At 36.0% G+C, this 18,539-nt stretch overlaps 1 protein-coding gene across 1 annotated transcript; it reads left to right on the top strand.

Annotated features, from left to right (window-relative positions):
• The first annotated feature begins 475 nt into the window (after nt 1-475).
• Nucleotides 476-17,784, top strand: LOC121752984 (callose synthase 3-like). The gene is made up of 43 exons (XM_042148111.1): nt 476-862; nt 1,333-1,571; nt 2,039-2,139; nt 2,520-2,644; nt 2,744-2,837; nt 2,988-3,098; nt 3,208-3,324; nt 3,505-3,597; nt 4,364-4,455; nt 5,278-5,404; nt 6,040-6,177; nt 6,277-6,353; nt 6,422-6,515; nt 6,589-6,708; nt 6,811-6,928; nt 7,386-7,720; nt 7,819-7,871; nt 7,953-8,013; nt 8,294-8,375; nt 8,501-8,550; nt 8,662-8,748; nt 9,293-9,430; nt 9,522-9,616; nt 9,753-9,837; nt 10,602-10,762; nt 10,841-10,964; nt 11,068-11,168; nt 11,255-11,384; nt 11,469-11,620; nt 12,298-12,407; nt 12,480-12,605; nt 13,043-13,111; nt 13,190-13,376; nt 13,452-13,605; nt 13,876-13,995; nt 14,066-14,181; nt 14,276-14,359; nt 15,212-15,324; nt 15,419-15,648; nt 15,731-16,528; nt 16,616-16,666; nt 17,104-17,289; nt 17,391-17,784. Exons 2-43 carry the CDS (start codon nt 1,379-1,381, stop codon nt 17,637-17,639), a joined length of 5,847 nt encoding a protein of 1,948 aa, XP_042004045.1. The 5' UTR covers nt 476-862; nt 1,333-1,378; the 3' UTR covers nt 17,640-17,784.
• The last annotated feature ends 755 nt before the right edge of the window (nt 17,785-18,539 follow it).

Here is an 18,539-nt window from a genome sequence, read left to right as displayed (position 1 = left end):
GACATACATCACTTGAAAAAATGACATTTTTCTTATTACACAAACGAAGTACTTTTTGTTAGTTTTCCAAAACTTGTGACGATTCAGAGTGAAGCTACCTTACAACAATGACAATAATCATACCTTAATCGGAGGCCACGTTTGCTGATCGACACGCCACCATTGAAAATGTGAGCTCCGCGTGAGTTTGCGTTTGAAAGAAAAGATGATGAAATGATATTAGAGAACAAGAAAAGAGATAAAAATTACTATTATATTTAAGCTCTTAATTAGGCATGCATTAATATACTAATTGAATCAAAATCAGTAACATAGATAAAATTAGATCAAATCGATAAGTAAACTCGTAATCCGACTATTATAACAAGACTGAATATTTTATTTTAGAATTTGAAAGTGAGTTTCTTATTACAAGATTCTTAACAGTACAGATTTCCTTTAGTAATAGACCACCTACCCAACACCATTCCTTCACAAAAATCCAAAAATTGCAATCACATCTCGCTCTCTCTCCTCTTTCTCTCTCTCTCTTACTTTGTTGCAGCTGAAAGGCACCACTGCTGGTGCACGGTGCACCCATTGCCTTTTTCATCCTCCTCAAATCTCATCCTCACTCTCGCTTTAGGGTTGCTGCATTTATCTCTCCAGCAGCACAGTTCCTATCTCCAACTCAATCCACAACAGAGCCAGCAAGTAATGCACGCAGACAGGAATATCCAACCGCCTTATATTAGTGCTACTGTGTTTTCTGTGCTTATTTCTGATATTTACGGGCTTACAGCACCGACATTGCTGATGCAACCCTGATCTACTTTTGCCGAGGGGTATATAGTTCATTTCTTCAAGGCTCGATTTCACTACTGTTAGTTACTCTCTACCATCACTTCATTGTGCATTCTGGCTGTGTCTTTCTTTATGTTATTGTACTAAAAGATCTGAGAGCGATGAGTGAAGTTCTAGTTGGTGTAATACTCTAATGGCTTCTAGAAAATAAGCTGCATCTATTCCGAGTACTTTAATAATTAAATATTTGTGCCACCATCTTATAAGGTTCATGCTCCTATCCCTTGTTACTCGCAGTGCTTCCTGTATTGGTTTTCTATGTGCTTTTCATGTGAAAGTTGAGATTTATCGTGATAAGTTTATTTATTTATTTTATGGCGCATATCTACATTTCCATGTTATTTTCTGTGGCTTTGATTGTTTGAGTGAAGATGTTGATTACAATGTCTTATCATATGGATATTATGTATTTTTCGTATTTGGGGGTCAGAATGTTCAGGGTGTTATGTGAAAGCATGGAGTAATTTGTTTGTTTATTTTTTGTTATAGGCACGTACAGTGAGATACTTGGTTGGAAAGGGGTGTGCAAATTGAAATGGCATCACGAGGTGGGCCCTCGCAGCAGAATCCACAGCTGCAGCGGCGGATCACACGCACGCAGACGGTTGGGAATCTCGGAGAGTCTATTTTTGACAGTGAAGTAGTTCCTTCGTCTTTAGTGGAAATTGCCCCCATTCTGCGTGTTGCCAATGAAGTCGAGCCCAGCAATCCTCGTGTTGCATACCTATGTAAGATTGGAATTATGCATTTCATAGATATATTTGATGGTGTATGATTGTACTTGTCCATGTATTCTGTGTGACCTACAAACCTATGAGATATTACTTGGACTGCTTAATCATTATTGATGCCAATAAAGCTCAGAGACAACGCGGGTTGGTGATTGGATTGGGGTGCTTATTTGGCATTGTGATTCTATTGAGCATTTTCCTATTTTTCTCCAAGTCAAACAAAACCTGTAGAAGCTACTATAAATCATGTGTATATTTTCAGGGATTCAGCATGCATTTTAATTTCGAATTGTTAAAAAATTTATACACTCATGAAATGCTTTCAACCATGTGTGCTAGAATATCAGTTATCCTTTACGGTATTTTATGCCCTTTTTCTGTTGCACCAATCCTAGCTGAAGTATTATAAATTTATTAACAATTCAGTTTTTATTAACATAAGCATCAATGATTTAATACCGCAGGTAGATTTTATGCTTTTGAGAAAGCTCATAGGTTGGATCCCACATCGAGTGGACGCGGTGTTCGTCAATTTAAAACGGCTCTTTTGCAACGCCTAGAAAGGGTAAGTATGAGAGTAACTTCTATTTTATGATTGAGTTAACTGTTTGGTGCACTATAAGCTTTATCAAGCTTATCATGTGTGCTTTTAAATTGAGTAAGAGCAACAATGTCTTATGCTATGAAAAACTTTCTCTAGCTGCAAGTTCTAGAATTTTGTAGTTGTAATCATCAAGCATCTTAACTTTTTGTGAGCTCCTCTATCTTTGTTATGTGTAGCATTTATTAAATAAAATAATCTTCCTTTCTTTTCCAGTTTTGTTGTTTAAGTTATCTTCATGTTCTTTAATAATGCGTTATCATACATGTCACTCGTCATCCTTTACCTTCTTGAATTGCACCACGAATTTCGTACCACCTTATTTTCATATGCTTCTTCTTCAGGAAAATGACCCAACCTTGATGGGAAGGGTAAAAAAAAGTGATGCGCGTGAAATGCAGGGCTTTTATCAGCACTATTACAAAAAGTATATTCAAGCTTTACAAAATGCTGCTGATAAAGCTGATCGGTAAATTATTCTTTTCATTCATCATCTTCCTTTGCTCGTGCAAATACTCCTAATAGATTTATGTATCTACCAATTAACTTCTGAATATAATATGTCCAGTGCTCAGTTGACAAAAGCATACCAAACAGCTAATGTTCTGTTTGAAGTTTTGAAAGCAGTTAATCAGACACAGTCCGTGGAAGTTGACCGGGAGGTAAATAATATTGTTCCGATTGATATGCATATGTGTATTCGACTTTTTCTTGTATACAGGATTCCATGAATCACCATGAGCAGAAGCTATGTACATTGCATTTCGGCTTTTGTTGTGAAAACTGATTGTATCCACTTTTTTTTCATACAGATATTGGAAACGCATGATAAAGTTGCAGAGAAGACAGAAATTTATGTCCCTTATAACATTCTACCTCTAGATCCTGACAGTGCAAATCAGGCAATTATGAAATATCCAGAGGTCTATGTTTAATATTATTTGTCTCTATTATTTACTGATTTCTAGTTGCTTGTTTTCTGCTTTTCATTATTTGACTTTGATATTATTGCCCGACATAAATACTGTACAGATTCAAGCCGCTGTACTAGCGCTTCGGAATACTAGAGGTCTGCCATGGCCAAAGGATTACAAGAAGAAAAAGGATGAAGATATCCTTGACTGGCTTCAAGCTATGTTTGGTTTCCAGGTGAAGCAGCATAACTTCTGCTAACATCTATGATCTGCCCATCTTTAGAATAAAGATGCTGCTTCTATGCATCAGATGGCACAAGGATGTATTTTTAAGTCCAGTTGCTGTTGATTTTGATTAAATTTTCAGAATGATAACATTGAATCACATTGCTATTGACTACCCATTGATTTGCAGAAGGATAATGTGGCTAATCAAAGGGAGCACTTGATTTTGTTACTTGCAAATGTTCATATACGGCAGTTTCCTAAGCCCGACCAACAACCCAAGGTATACCTTCTGGGAAGTATTTCCCTTGATAAGCTTTCTGGATCACTTTCATTTGCTGTAGCATGGATTCCATAGCTTTACAGGAGCAAACTCTTCTCCTATCTCCTCTAGTGGAAGTTGTATATCATAAAATCTTGTAGTTTCTTTGGTGTACTCTAATGGGCAAACATATGCTTTCTGTTATTTCAAAATAGCTTGTTGCTATTGTCATGTTTTAGATACTTCACAGCTAGGCTAAAAAGTTTTTCCCAGTACCCTGTAGATTTGCTGCAAATCTATAGTTCATTTAATTTTTGATAAAATAATGTCATGCTGACCCTGATTCAAATAAGAGAGCTAGTTCCCTCATCTCATTCAATATGTAGCAGTACATCTCAAGTCATGATTCTTGAAGGGCTTTACTGATACTATTACTGTGCCTAGTCAACATAAGTGACCACTACCAAACTGGTCCTAACACTAAAACAAACAAGGCAGATATAACATGATAATTTGGCATTCTAAGCACTGCTATTATGAGGCAGACATAACTGTGTATTTGATTCACGTTTCCTCCCTAAGCACTTGCTTATATGTTTAACAGTGTAGAGGGACCAAGTTATTTGCCATTGGTTGATGAATGTTAATGTTAAGAAGTTACTATCTCAATCGAATCTACTCAAAATTTACTTGATTTTTCTTCTTTTGTCTGTTGAGACTAAAATCAGACTTTTTTCATAATTTTGTGGGAAAGAAAACTGTTGTAATGTTTTTTGGCTGAATTCAGTTGGATGACCGTGCTCTTGACGAAGTTATGAAGAAGCTTTTCAAGAACTACAAAAAGTGGTGCAAGTATCTGGATCGCAAAAGTAGCCTCTGGTAAGAATCAAATGCAAAAGACTGTCGTCCATGGCTCCATACTCTTTCTATTAACTTCTGATTACAGATTCATTTAGGCGTGAATGATACTAATTTTATTGTCCTTGGATTATAAACATCATGAGAATTGCATATAGTATAGTTCGCCCATAAGTATTTGCCATTTGCCAATGAAGTCAAGTGTAGAAACAAACTATGTTGTTGAGTATTTGAAAGTGATAATTCATGCAGGTTTAGCATCTGTTCTGGAAAAGTGTGATTCTGTCTGTGTGAAAAATTAATGCTGAAAAGATGCAGATTATATTCTAAATATAAAATCAACTTATCTTTCAATAAGATCATAATTGATGTAAAATCTGGCCATAGCATTCAGATTAAGCAACATTCACTTTCTAACAGGTTGTGGTGAAGTGCTTCAGGAGTCAGCTAGTGTCTTTTTAATATATTTCTTCTCCAAAGATTATTACCTGCTACAATTCTTATCATATAGTACTAGCAAATGCAAATAAGAAGTATTGTGAGGATAAATTGTAATGAATGCTAAAAGAAGAGAGAGAGTATTTATTCCTATAGACCTGCAACCATGAAGAATTAAAATGATTTTAAATAGAATTTTGTTGAGTTTCAACTTCCAATTTTCAGTATGTACTGTGTAGTTGATCTATAACTTAGACATCCATGGAAGAAAATATCAATACAACCACCTATTGTTTGTTCTATTAATCTGTTACTTAGAATATGTGAAACAAATGGTACTCAGTCACACATTATGAGCTATCCACAAGTAATTTGTTGATTGTTTTTCACTTGTTTAATTTGCAGGTTACCCACAATACAGCAGGAAGTGCAACAGCGTAAATTGTTATATATGGGGCTCTATCTTTTAATATGGGGTGAAGCTGCCAATTTAAGATTCATGCCAGAATGCCTCTGCTACATATATCATCACGTATGCTTTTAAGTAGATTATTTCCTTTACATCTAATGGTCTATAGTAAAGCTGGGATAATAGTTTCTTTTAATTTGCATTTTGGTAAATTATAAGATGTCGCTGTATCATGTCATGCTAACCCAGGGATGAAGACGAACTGCAAATAGAATTGCAATATGAAATATCTTATCCTTTCTGCTTTGTTTCTGCTAGTTTTAGTTGTTGTTTCTACTCTAGTTTTAGATGAATCATGAGAGGAACAACATATTAGACTTAAGCACATATAAACCATTACCTTTGTTTGCTATAGAAGACTCAACATTGCTTTCTGTTATCCTGGTAGTTCGGCAGTGTGAAATTTGCATTTTATCATATATTCAACATTCCATGAAATAATAATAATTTTGGCAGTTCTAGCATGCATAATACTGTTATTTGATTCTAGTAATCTGCTTCATTCTCTTTTCGACGATTTTCTTTTCTTTTTGTCTTCTTGATTGAAAAGCTATTCATACATCTGTCCCTCTTGGGCTCACTTAATCATAATTGAATCTATATGTTATCTTTCATTCTACATATGTAATTCATGGCGTTGTATAAATTCTTTTCCGATCTTGATATTACAACTCATATTTGAGATTTTATCTGTACAGATGGCTTTTGAACTTTATGGGATGCTTGCTGGAAATGTTAGTCCAATGACTGGTGAAAATGTAAAACCAGCCTACGGAGGAGAGGAAGAGGCTTTTCTTCAAAAAGTTGTCACTCCAATTTATCAAGTCATTGCTCGGGTAAAGCCCAAATAAAAAATTTCATTTACAATTTTATTTCTCCATGCACAATGATAATTTTATTCTTTTTCCATGCTAGATTAATTTTTTTTTCTTCAGGAAGCTGCGAGAAGTAAAATAGCAAAATCAAAACATTCACAGTGGAGAAACTATGATGATCTTAATGAATACTTTTGGTATGCTTGTTTATTTGATGAATATGCTTGACTATCAAATCAGTTACTTATTTTTAAAAAAAATTTAGGTCTGTGGATTGTTTCCGTTTGGGATGGCCGATGCGTGCTGATGCTGATTATTTTTGTAAGCCTATGGATCAACTTCGGGATGAAAAGAATGGGGTAAAGAATACATTGCCATTTTCACCTTATAATGTACAGGTAATACAACTGAATAAACGTTTTTCTTAATTAGGAAAGCTGGCCTACAAGAGATCGATGGGTGGGAAAAGTTGATTTTGTTGAAATCCGGTCTTATTTTCATATCTTTAGGAGCTTCAACAGAATGTGGAGTTTCTTCATATTATGCTTGCAGGTGTGCATTTCAGTGCTTCTCTTGTTTTTGTGTACTCATTATCCTTCTTGAGTTTCATCTGCTCTTTGATACTGACATTGTGAACAACTGCCATATATGAAGGCTATGATCATTATTGCTTGGAATGATCCTGGTCAGCCAAGTTCAATTTTTGAGGCCAATGGTTTCAAGAAAGTACTAAGCATTTTTATAACTGCAGCAATTATGAAACTCGGGCAAGGTATGTGCATTACTTTTTTACTGTAATAGATGATTATAAACTCTTTATCTTTTTTTGAAAGGTTTTGGTCATATATACAAATATAGTTTTGAATCATACATCTTCAGTGTTGATGCATATAATCTTTCTCTACTGTGATAACTAAAAGGTTCTGGCAGGAATAAAACTCTGGCTGTGGACTACATTATACTTGTTATCAAAATCTAGGCATTTTGGAACTGATCGAAATATCTAATTGCTTCAATATGTGTAGTCGTCAAAATAGGTTGATATGTAATAACTTTGGCATGTGCTGGCATTCTGGTAACATGCATGACATATAATTATAGTACTAAAGTATTTTTTAAACCAGAATTTACTTAAGTTTTGCGTGTGCTCGTGCTTTTCTGCTATGGATTTTGTATTGATTGATTTGCAATTGTCATCCTTTTTAAAAATATTAGAATGTTTCTTGCAGCCATCCTTGATGTGATTCTGAGTTGGAAAGCTAGGAGGAGCATGTCTTTCCATGTCAAGCTCCGCTACATTCTAAAGGTTGTGTCTGCTGCTGCGTGGGTGGTTATTCTCCCTGTTACTTATGCTTATACATGGGAGAATCCACCTGGCTTTGCTCAAACTATCAAAAGTTGGTTCGGCAATAACAAAAGTTCTCCTTCATTATTCATCATGGCCGTTGTTATCTACTTGTCACCAAATATGCTTGCTGTCACTCTCTTTCTTTTCCCCTTCATTCGCCGATTCCTGGAAAGTTCCAATTATAAGATTGTGATGCTAATGATGTGGTGGTCACAGGTATGCAATACATTTAGTTTATTTTTTCTTATGTACCCCTTATGGGATGAATTAAAATTCAAATTGTAATTTCCTGTTCCCATAAATATATATTACAGCCGCGACTTTATGTTGGACGGGGAATGCATGAAAGCACCTTCTCTCTCTTCAAGTATGGCCCGAATCTATTTCGTTGTATAGAATTATTTCATGTGATATTCAATTATTATCTTTATTCTTTTATATTTGCCAGGTATTCTTTATTCTGGGTGCTTCTTATCATTACAAAATTAGCTTTCAGTTTCTATGTTGAGGTACCTACCCTATGCCCCTACCCATTTCTGTGTGTTTTATTCTTATGCTCACTGGATATATAGTAAATGCTGAGATCTTTACCTAAAGGGTTTTCTGCATTTGTAGCTTTAAGATTATCTCATCACTGAGGCATTCCCTATTGATGTCTATTTTTTAAAACATTTGGGGTTGGAATATCACTAGTTGTTGGTTAAACTTAGGCTCTCACCATTCTTTTGTCATAGTCAATATACATGATTTAACTATGTTTGATTTGTGGACAAAATCTTCTGATTCCAGATTAAACCTCTGGTGATTCCAACCAAAGATATCATGGAAGTTCATATATCAACTTATCAATGGCATGAATTCTTTCCCCAAGGTAGTTAAGAGGACTAATCTGCAGCTACAGTATGCGCTTGCAAAAATATGTACAAGAAACAGTTGGACTGAAAGAATTGTTTTGACATTTGTACTAATTATTAAATCCATGGGTTTTTTTTGCAGCAAAGAATAACATTGGCGTCGTAATTGCACTATGGGCCCCAGTTATTCTTGTATGGGTTGATCATTTCTTCCAGTGCCGAGTTTTACCTTTTGATGCTATACCTCCAATCTGGAGACTTTTATACATTTGGAGATAATTTTTGTTTATACTTTGTTTCCAGGTTTATTTCATGGATAGCCAGATATGGTATGCTATATTCTCTACACTTTTTGGAGGCATATATGGTGCATTCCGCCGCCTTGGAGAGGTTAGGGGAACATTCTGGCGATATTAACATTCATATATATTAGATCAGTCTTCATCTCTGTATTGGATATATGTATATATAGATTATGTCTTATGGCTTTCCCAGAACTCTCAACCTGAAAATTTTAGTTTTGTCCTTTCAATAGAATATGAATAATGATAAAATTGAAAGCTTTGTCTACTATAGGAAGCTTTCACTTGTTGAAGGAATTATTCGTATGTTTCAGGCAGAAAAGGACCTTTTTTCTTCCTCTAGAGAAAACATATGGTTAAAACTTAAAAAGTGTTTTAGCTACTAGGATTTTGAACTTTCCGTGGTTTTTGGTTTCCTAGAAAATTAATGGGTTCACCATTGGTACACAGGTGAATAAAAGTAACTGATAACATGATATTTCCAAACCTGTTATTTCTAGATAATGAATGTTTAACATGCCTTGTAGTAATCTATGAAGAGGATAATATGTATATTTATTGTTTGGTTTTTAACTTCTTTCTTATTTTCTTTTTGTCCTACTTAATTAATTTTCTACTTGTTGTGGTTTCAGATTCGAACACTAGGAATGCTTAGATCCCGTTTTCAGTCGTTGCCTGGTGCTTTTAATGCCTGCTTAATCCCAGAGGAGAGAACCGAGACAACAAAAAAGAAAGGACTGAAGGCCACCTTCTCCCGCAAGTTTGATCCGGTAGCATATTTTTTAGTTCCCCACTAGTATTTTGGATTATGCATGCATCTGACATCATTGACTTTTGCCTCTCTGATTATCACCCTCTCAGATTCCTTCAAGCAAGGAAAAAGCTGCTGCAAGGTTTGCTCAGTTGTGGAACAAAATAATAACAAGTTTTAGAGAGGAGGATCTTATAAGTAACAGGTAATATTCTCCATGAATGCTGTGAAAAAGTCATCTGGTTGGTTGATTTGTTCGTTCTCTCTCATTATCATGGACAAAGAGGAAAGGAGACAAGATGTATATATTTTTATGTTATTTCTCAACTTGCTTTTGTTAGGGAAATGGATCTGTTACTTGTTCCATACTGGGCTGATCGTGATTTGGAACTGATGCAATGGCCTCCATTTTTGCTTGCTAGCAAGGTTTCTTTTGACCGTTTGTTTCCTTTTTATATTAGATATTTACTATCCATGTTGGTAGTTGGTGCTGTGGTTGTCCATTATTTTCCTTCTTGGATCCCTGATAATTATTAAATTCTTTTTCATCTCCTTACTTTAGCTACATTGGCTAATTAGACAAATGCTTAACCTGAAAATACCATGGCATATAGGACAAACTTTTCTGCCATGGTGTTCAAGATAAATAAATAGGTGATGGGAATATCAAAGAGCGTCTTTACCAATATTACTGGGGAAATTATTATCTGTTATATAGTCACTTTTGTGTTGTGTTGATTATTATTTTATAATAAATGAAGAGAGGAAAAGAATAAAAACACAATTACATGGTCTGTCCTTCGACCTTAAAATACGTACCTTATTCTAACATCATCCACACAGATGTAATATGTATGCTGGGAAGACACTACAGAACTAAGATCAGTTAAGGTAAAATAAATGATAGGGTGTTCATTTGTAATCACACCCATCTTCATTTGTTTGTTATTCTGTGTGAGGAGGCTATATCATTAACTTACTGTGGTAATTGACAGGATTGTGGCACTTTGGGTAGAAAGAAGATGCGTTTTTGTTTAATTGTGTGTACCATTTTTAATAGGGGTTTGGAGATTGATAAGAGAATTAGACATCATTTTTGGTTTCATATCCTTCAATGATAATTGAAGTGATGAGTTGGCATTTGAAATAATTTTTTCTCATGTAACTAATTGGATTTGTTGATTATGCAGATCCCTATAGCAGTTGATATGGCCAAAGATAGTAATGGAAAGGATAGTGAACTGAAAAAGCGGATAACGTCTGATGATTACATGTATTCTGCTGTCTGCGAGTGTTATGCTTCATTTCGGAACATTGTTATGTTTCTAGTTCATGGCAATCGTGAGAAAGAGTAAGTATTTGTGGATTTTCAGTTTGATCCCTTAGTTATTTACTTCCCTCTGTTCACTCAACTTATCTTTCTTTTCAGGGTTATTGAGTATATTTTTACTGAAGTTGACAAGCATATAGCGGATGATAAGTTGTTAACTATCTACAAGCTAAATGCTCTTCCTATTCTGTATGACCTCTTCGTTAGGCTTGTCAAATACCTGGTAGGGATTTCCCTTGTTTTCTTCTATAATACTTACTGTTAGGCTTGTCAATTACATTACATGGTAAGGATTTCCCTTGTTTTCTTCTATAATTACTTTGCAGCTAGAAAATAAGCCGGAGGATAGGGATCAAGTTGTAATCCTCTTCCAGGACATGCTTGAAGTTGTGACCCGAGATATAATGATGGAAGATCATATATCCAAGTAACAGTTCTTCAGAATACATGTGTTGAACTTGAATTTTGAAGCCTTTATGCAATGTTCTTAGTTACTACATTTGTTTTGAATAGCTTGCTAGATTCAATTCATGGTGGATCTGGACATGAAGGCATGGTCCCTCTTGATCAGCAATATCAGTTATTTGCATCAGCTGGTGCCATTAAATTTCCAGCTCCTCAATCTGAAGCTTGGAAAGAGAAAGTATAGAGTTGAACTGTATATTTTGATAAGCTTTTTTATTTTTATTTTCTGTTCTTGATTGACATTTTCATTTTCCCTTCTCAGATCAAGAGGTTGGACTTGTTGCTGACAGTCAAGGAATCTGCAATGGATGTACCCTCAAACTTGGAAGCTAGGAGGCGCATTTCCTTTTTCTCCAATTCCTTGTTCATGGACATGCCAGCAGCTCCTAAAGTCCGCAATATGTTGTCATTCTCGTGAGTTTATTTTACACTGCTTTTTGTTTCATTGTGTATGTTGTCAAAAGATCATGTATCTTTGGCGCTTCAGTTATTCTCATACCTTGTGACCATTCATGTAACTTGTAAGTAGTTAATTCTGCAAATTTGAATATAATTCAAACAATGTTTGCGAATTATGCATAGTAGATCAGCAGTGCAAGTGCATTTAGGATTTCACGAGAAAGGTTAAATTTTAGGGTTTAGGGTTGTAACCCTTGCCCAGAATAAAGAAATAACTAGGGGTTAAATTTTAAATTATAATATTAAAGATATATACTCTGGTTGGTTTTATTGGACAAGACTTTTAGCAAAGTTTAGTTTTAGATTTATGCTTCCGTGCAATCGAGAAAATCCCAGTGCTCAAAGTCATTCCCAGCTTTATAAACACCTTGTATTATGTTTGATGGTCACTAAAGGGTTATTAACATTGAAGATAGCAAAAAATGTAATGATGTACTGCTATAATTTTTTGTATGATCTTTTGCCTAGGTTTGTAATGAAATAAACTTTGTCAATACTTTATTTAAATACTCATTTGTTAATACCTAGCTGAATATGTATTAGTTACTCATCTGTTTGTTCTGTGTACTGATACATGCCCCAATTGTTGTTTCCTTGTGTGTGAATATAACTTGAGCTTTCCCGACATATAGTGTTTTGACTCCTTATTACACGGAGGAGGTACTTTTCTCATTGCCTGAGCTGGAAGTGGCAAATGAAGATGGTGTATCCATTCTCTTTTACCTGCAGAAAATTTTCCCAGGTTTGTGTTTTAGTTGCTATGAGGCTTGTCTAATTTCTCCTTCTCCACTAACCTTACAAAAAAATCCAACAGATGAATGGAACAATTTTCTTGAGCGTGTTGACTGTGACAATGAAGAAGAGCTAAGGGGTTCTGATGAACTGGAAGAGCAGTTACGACTTTGGGCTTCATATAGGGGCCAAACATTGACCAGAACTGGTATGTAAAAGTCAAATTATTAGTGTTCTCGTTTACATTGTAGTTTCTCTTTGCTTTTCGTATATATCTCTATTCAGTTGTGCTCTTTCGGCAGTCTCTGAGTTGTCATTTGACAATTTTAAGCAATTGGTCATGATGGGATACCTCGATCAAAGCGCATCTCATTAATTTCCAATTGATGATTTATGTGGCTTACTTACTAACTTACATAAGGTTTAAGCATAAATCAAATCAGATTATCACCATGTTGTTGATTCACTAGATGGTTTCATGAATTGTTAGCTGTATCCTTCATGTTTTTATATGTTATACCTGTTCTTGGCTGGATTTGATGAATCGCACGAGCAAGCCCCGAAGAATTGCAGAATTGATATTTATTTTAATTATTTTTGTAAGACATATTTTTGGAGACTCATGCATTTTATACACTGTGACAGTTAGAGGAATGATGTATTACCGCAGAGCTCTAGAACTTCAAGCGTTCCTTGATATGGCCAAGGATGATGGTATTACATCTTATACAGTAAATTATCTAACTGCAAACTAATGAGAGTATAAGCAGCTATATTTCTTGGTTTGTACAGATTTAATGGAAGGTTACAAGGCCATTGAGACAAGTGAAGATCAGATTAAGGGGGAGAGGTCGCTGCTTACACAGTGTCAAGCCGTAGCTGATATGAAGTTTACATATGTTGTCTCCTGCCAATTATATGGCATTCAAAAAAGATCTGGAGATCAACGAGCGCAAGATATACTAAGACTTATGACAACGTACGGGATTAGAGAGCTTTGAATGTGGTATCCTAATATCCTCCAAGCACATTATCTAACTATTTATTTGGGCAGATATCCATCTCTTCGAGTAGCATATATAGATGAAGTTGAAGAACCTAGTAAAGACAGAACCAAGAAGGTCAATGACAAGGTGTACTACTCCACTTTAGTGAAGGCTGCTCTGCCAAAATCAAATGCTTCAGAGCTAGGCCAAAATCTAGATCAGGTACTTGAGATTATTTAGAATTCAACATCTGAAACTAGCAGCTAGCTAATTTAAGATTTATTATAGGGAACTTACAAGATTAAAAAGTAGGTATGTTTACTTTCAAAGTTGTTTCTTGACTTGATTTTTCATACAGCATCATTGTGTTTTTGTATGGAGCTCTTGCACAATGAGGACCTTATACAGAAATTTCTTGCAGAAATTTAGGTTGACAACTCTACATATTTGATGGCTGATTGTCTATAATGAATTTCTGTTTGTACTTTGTAGATAATCTACCGTATAAAACTTCCAGGCCCTGCTATCTTGGGTGAAGGAAAGCCTGAAAATCAGAATCATGCCATCATTTTCACGCGCGGAGAAGGCTTACAAACGATAGATATGAATCAGGTATGTTATTTTTAGTCAATCCAGATATGATTTTCTTCATTTTGAGACCTGACATAATTATCCAACTTAGGATAACTACATGGAAGAAGCTTTTAAAATGAGAAACTTGCTCCAAGAATTTCTTAAAAGGCATGATCTGAGACACCCATCAATTCTCGGCCTGAGGGAACATATCTTCACTGGAAGGTGTGCCACTCTGCCATACTTAGCTTGCTTTGACATGTGCCTGTATATTCTTTCCTTACATAACTCCTTACTCTTTTATTACATGATGATGCAGTGTTTCTTCTCTTGCTTGGTTTATGTCTAATCAAGAGACTAGTTTTGTTACTATTGGACAGAGACTGCTGGCCAATCCCCTTAAGTAAGTTCTCTTGTTTGCATCACTCTCTACTCTTCTACCCAGTAAACCATGTTCTTGAATATGTATCTCAGTCTGCTTGACCTGGCAAATGCAATTAATAATTACAGTTATTATTCAGTTTTACTGTTTCTTGTGAGATTTGTCACACACATGTACAATGTTTGAGGTTCTGCGTAGTTGACAGCTAATAGATGAGGCTTTGTCCATGTAATTCAGCATGGCTGGAGGAACTGAAAACTAATTTCATATGCATGCATTGCAGCCTTTTTATGCTTAACTTTCTCTTTTCTATAGTTTATAATGAAGGTCTCTGTTATTTTCACTTTCTATCGTGAACAAGAGTTGGACCCCTTAATGCTTTATTACGCAAAAGAAGCCCCAATGCAAATTATAACTTTGTTTCTGGTCATTCCTATTTTGTTTTGTATATTTTAGATAATCGAGTTGCATGATTAAAATATGCATTAAAAAAGGAATTTCATGAGTTAATCTTTCATGCATAGTGTTATTCGCCTTGCCAGGGTTAATATATTTGAATTTTGCTTGAACTCATAGAAGGCTGACATGTTCAGAAACATTGTTCGTTTATAAGTTCCTTACAGGATGGTTTTATTCACTTATCTTCAATATATTTAATTTTGTGGTGGGAATGCTGCATCGAACACTCTTACTTTTGCTTCGTTTCTTGTCTCTGGGTTTCACATAAGTTCAATTTGCCAAGCTTTACATTTCAGCAATTTCGGTTGATTCTAATTGGCCACCCTTCTTTTATCCTTTTTATGGAATTGGACTCGTCATCTTTTCAAGTCGACTGACTGTCTTGTATCATGCTTCCTTCTTCTGTTCTTGCAGAGTTCGGTTTCACTATGGCCATCCTGATGTTTTTGATAGATTGTTTCACCTTACACGAGGTGGGGTGAGCAAAGCCTCCAAGATCATCAACCTGAGTGAGGATATATTTGCTGGTATGGTCATAAAGTTTGTAATTCTTATTCCATATGTATCTATATTGAAACTCTTTGGTATGGATATAATTGCTTGGCATTTGTAATTCTGCAGGCTTCAATTCAACACTCCGTGAAGGCAATGTAACCCATCACGAGTATATACAAGTTGGTAAAGGGAGAGATGTTGGCCTTAACCAAATTTCTCTGTTTGAGGCAAAAATTGCCAACGGAAATGGAGAACAAACATTGAGTCGGGATTTATATAGACTGGGGCATCGCTTTGACTTCTTTCGCATGCTATCATGTTATTTCACAACCATTGGTTTCTATTTCAGTACTTTGGTGCGTGTCAAATGAATTGTCGACCCTGTGGTTTTTTAGCTTGTCTTCAGACATTCTAACCTTATTGCATTTCTTCTGACAGATTACTGTGCTCACTGTGTATATATTTCTCTACGGACGCCTTTATCTTGTTCTTAGTGGGCTTGAAAAGGGATTAAGCATGCATCCACAAATTCGAAATAATAAGTCTCTTGAAATTGCATTAGCCTCGCAGTCCTTTGTGCAAATTGGATTTCTGATGGCTCTCCCTATGATGATGGAAATTGGATTAGAAAAGGGCTTTCGCACTGCACTGAGTGAATTCATATTGATGCAACTTCAACTGGCTCCGGTGTTTTTCACCTTTTCACTTGGGACTAAAACCCACTACTATGGAAGGACTTTACTTCATGGAGGTGCAAAGTATAGGGCAACAGGTCGTGGATTTGTTGTGTTCCATGCCAAATTTGCTGAAAACTATCGTCTCTACTCACGTAGCCACTTTGTCAAGGGGCTTGAGTTAATGATATTGCTTCTTGTTTATCAGATATTTGGTCAAACCTACAGAGGTGCTGTTTCATATATCTTAATCACTGTATCTATGTGGTTTATGGTGGGAACCTGGCTTTTTGCTCCTTTCCTCTTCAATCCTTCTGGCTTTGAGTGGCAGAAGATTGTTGATGACTGGACTGATTGGAATAAATGGATCAGTAATAGAGGAGGTATTGGTGTCCCCCCAGAGAAAAGTTGGGAATCATGGTGGGAAGAGGAGCAAGATCACCTCCGACATTCTGGAAAACGTGGTATTATAGCTGAGATATTACTGGCAATACGGTTTTTCGTTTATCAGTATGGCCTTGTATATCACTTGCACATCACAAGGAAAACCCAAAGTGTTCTGGTATATTTTCTTACTACCCTGATAAACTGTCTCATTTGATATTGATAGGCTATTTGGATCTATAACCATTACTTAAATGAATTGCAGGTATATGGCATATCATGGCTGGTAATATTCCTGATCCTTTTTGTCATGAAGGTGAGAACAGTTATTCCAGTTTCACAATTTTTTCCGAGGCACTTTAATTGAACTGGTGAAGAGTTCATTCTGTGCCTTCTTTCTTTCCACCTTAACTGATTTTTGTAGAAAAGGCGTAAGAGTGGTTTATTGCCTCTTTTTAGCAATTTGCTATCACCTGCATGCAACACCTTGATATCCCCATGAAATGATATTGTCATATTTTCGACAACTTTCATACACAGCCCTTTGGAGAAAGATTACACGGATTCTGCATGTATGCATTTACACAAACGTGCCTCACTTCTTTTTCATGTATTTTGCACTCTGTCAATGCATCCTTTTAACTTTGAATGTGTTTGAACTATGCTTAGTTCCTCGAGATTCTCTCGATCCAAGTTGATATGCTATTGCATTGGGTTTGGAAACTGATGGTTTATCTTGGGTTTCTTTTACAGACAGTTTCTGTTGGGCGAAGGAAGTTTAGTGCAAATTTCCAACTCGTCTTCCGGCTTATCAAGGGCTTAATCTTTGTCACATTCATCTCTATCCTGGTCATACTGATTGCCCTACCCCACATGACACCAAGAGATATTGTGGTTTGCATACTTGCTTTCATGCCCACTGGCTGGGGCTTGCTTCTGGTTAGCTCTATTTCCACCACACCCCTTTTTCTTATTTACAGTTTTTTCTGCCAAACTTATTCTCAAGAAGCATTTTTGGTTGCTTGTTTTGATTTTACCAGATTGGTCAAGCGTGTAAGCCGATTGTTCAAAGAGCCGGATTCTGGGGATCAGTCAGAACGCTAGCTCGTGGGTACGAAATTCTGATGGGTTTACTTCTGTTCACACCAGTGGCTTTCCTTGCATGGTTTCCGTTCGTATCAGAGTTCCAAACTCGAATGTTGTTCAACCAAGCCTTCAGTAGAGGTCTCCAGATATCACGTATTCTGGGTGGACATCGGAAAGACAGATCCTCCAGGAATAAGGAGTAGGAACAGCAGTAGCAGTAATAGTGTTATTGCTTCTTGGATCTATTTTTACTTGTCTACTTATGAATTGTCTAAGCTTCTCTCTCTCGTTATCCTTGTAATTATGCATATTATGTATTATTTTAAAGTTGCCTCTTATTATCAGTAATTGAGCTTAACGAGAATTCATCTGCCTAAATGAGACATATGCATAAATTGAACAATTTAGGTACGAGATCTATTTCATAATAAGATAATCAGATAATCATATGCAATCAGTAACATTTCATATTATTCAAATTGATATCCAAGAGAGAAGAGGAAGAAGACATGATAGGAGGATGATTTTGTGTTGTTATTCATCAACCGAGCAATCCTCTTAATATAGAGGATTGCCTTAATTACATATGGTAAAGAATCCCCTAATTTTGGGTGCTATCAATTACACAATAATTACATGATTCTTTCCTTAGTTTACATGATTTGATTTCCTCATGATTTGTCTTCAATATTCTAACACTCCCCCTCAAGTTAAGTGACGGCATCTCCGATACTTAGCTTGCCTATTACTTCTTCAAACACCTTCTGGTGAACAGCTTTGGTTAGGATATCTGCCAGCTGATCTTCTGAGCGGACAAAGGGTAACTCAATAATTCCCTTTTCTATCTTCTCTTTGATGAAGTGTCGATCAATCTCAACATGCTTCGTTCGGTCGTGCTGGACTGGATTTTCGGCGATGCTGATTGCAGCCTTGTTGTCACAGAACAGTTGACTCTTTTGAGTAGGTGGAAAGCCTATTTCTGTCAGGAGCCTCCGTATCCATAGAATCTCAGTTATTCCACTTTTTGCCCCTCGAAATTCGGCCTCGGCACTAGAGAGTGCGACTACTTTCTGTTTTTTACTCCTCCATGTGACAAGATTGTC

The sequence above is a fragment of the Salvia splendens genome, chromosome 1 (genome assembly GCF_004379255.2).
Source record: "Salvia splendens isolate huo1 chromosome 1, SspV2, whole genome shotgun sequence".
NCBI classification, from domain to species: Eukaryota; Viridiplantae; Streptophyta; class Magnoliopsida; order Lamiales; family Lamiaceae; genus Salvia; species Salvia splendens.
This window is presented reverse-complemented; position numbering and strand designations above follow the sequence as displayed.

Coding starts and splice junctions, on each gene's coding strand:
- LOC121752984 (XM_042148111.1), top strand. CDS start 1,379: ATGGCATCACGAGGTGGGCCCTCGCAGCAGAATCCACAGCTGCAGCGG. Junction 2,140..2,519: donor TTTTGCAACGCCTAGAAAGG/GTAAGTATGAGA, acceptor CTTCTTCTTCAG/GAAAATGACCCAACCTTGAT. Junction 10,763..10,840: donor CATGGCAATCGTGAGAAAGA/GTAAGTATTTGT, acceptor CTTTCTTTTCAG/GGTTATTGAGTATATTTTTA.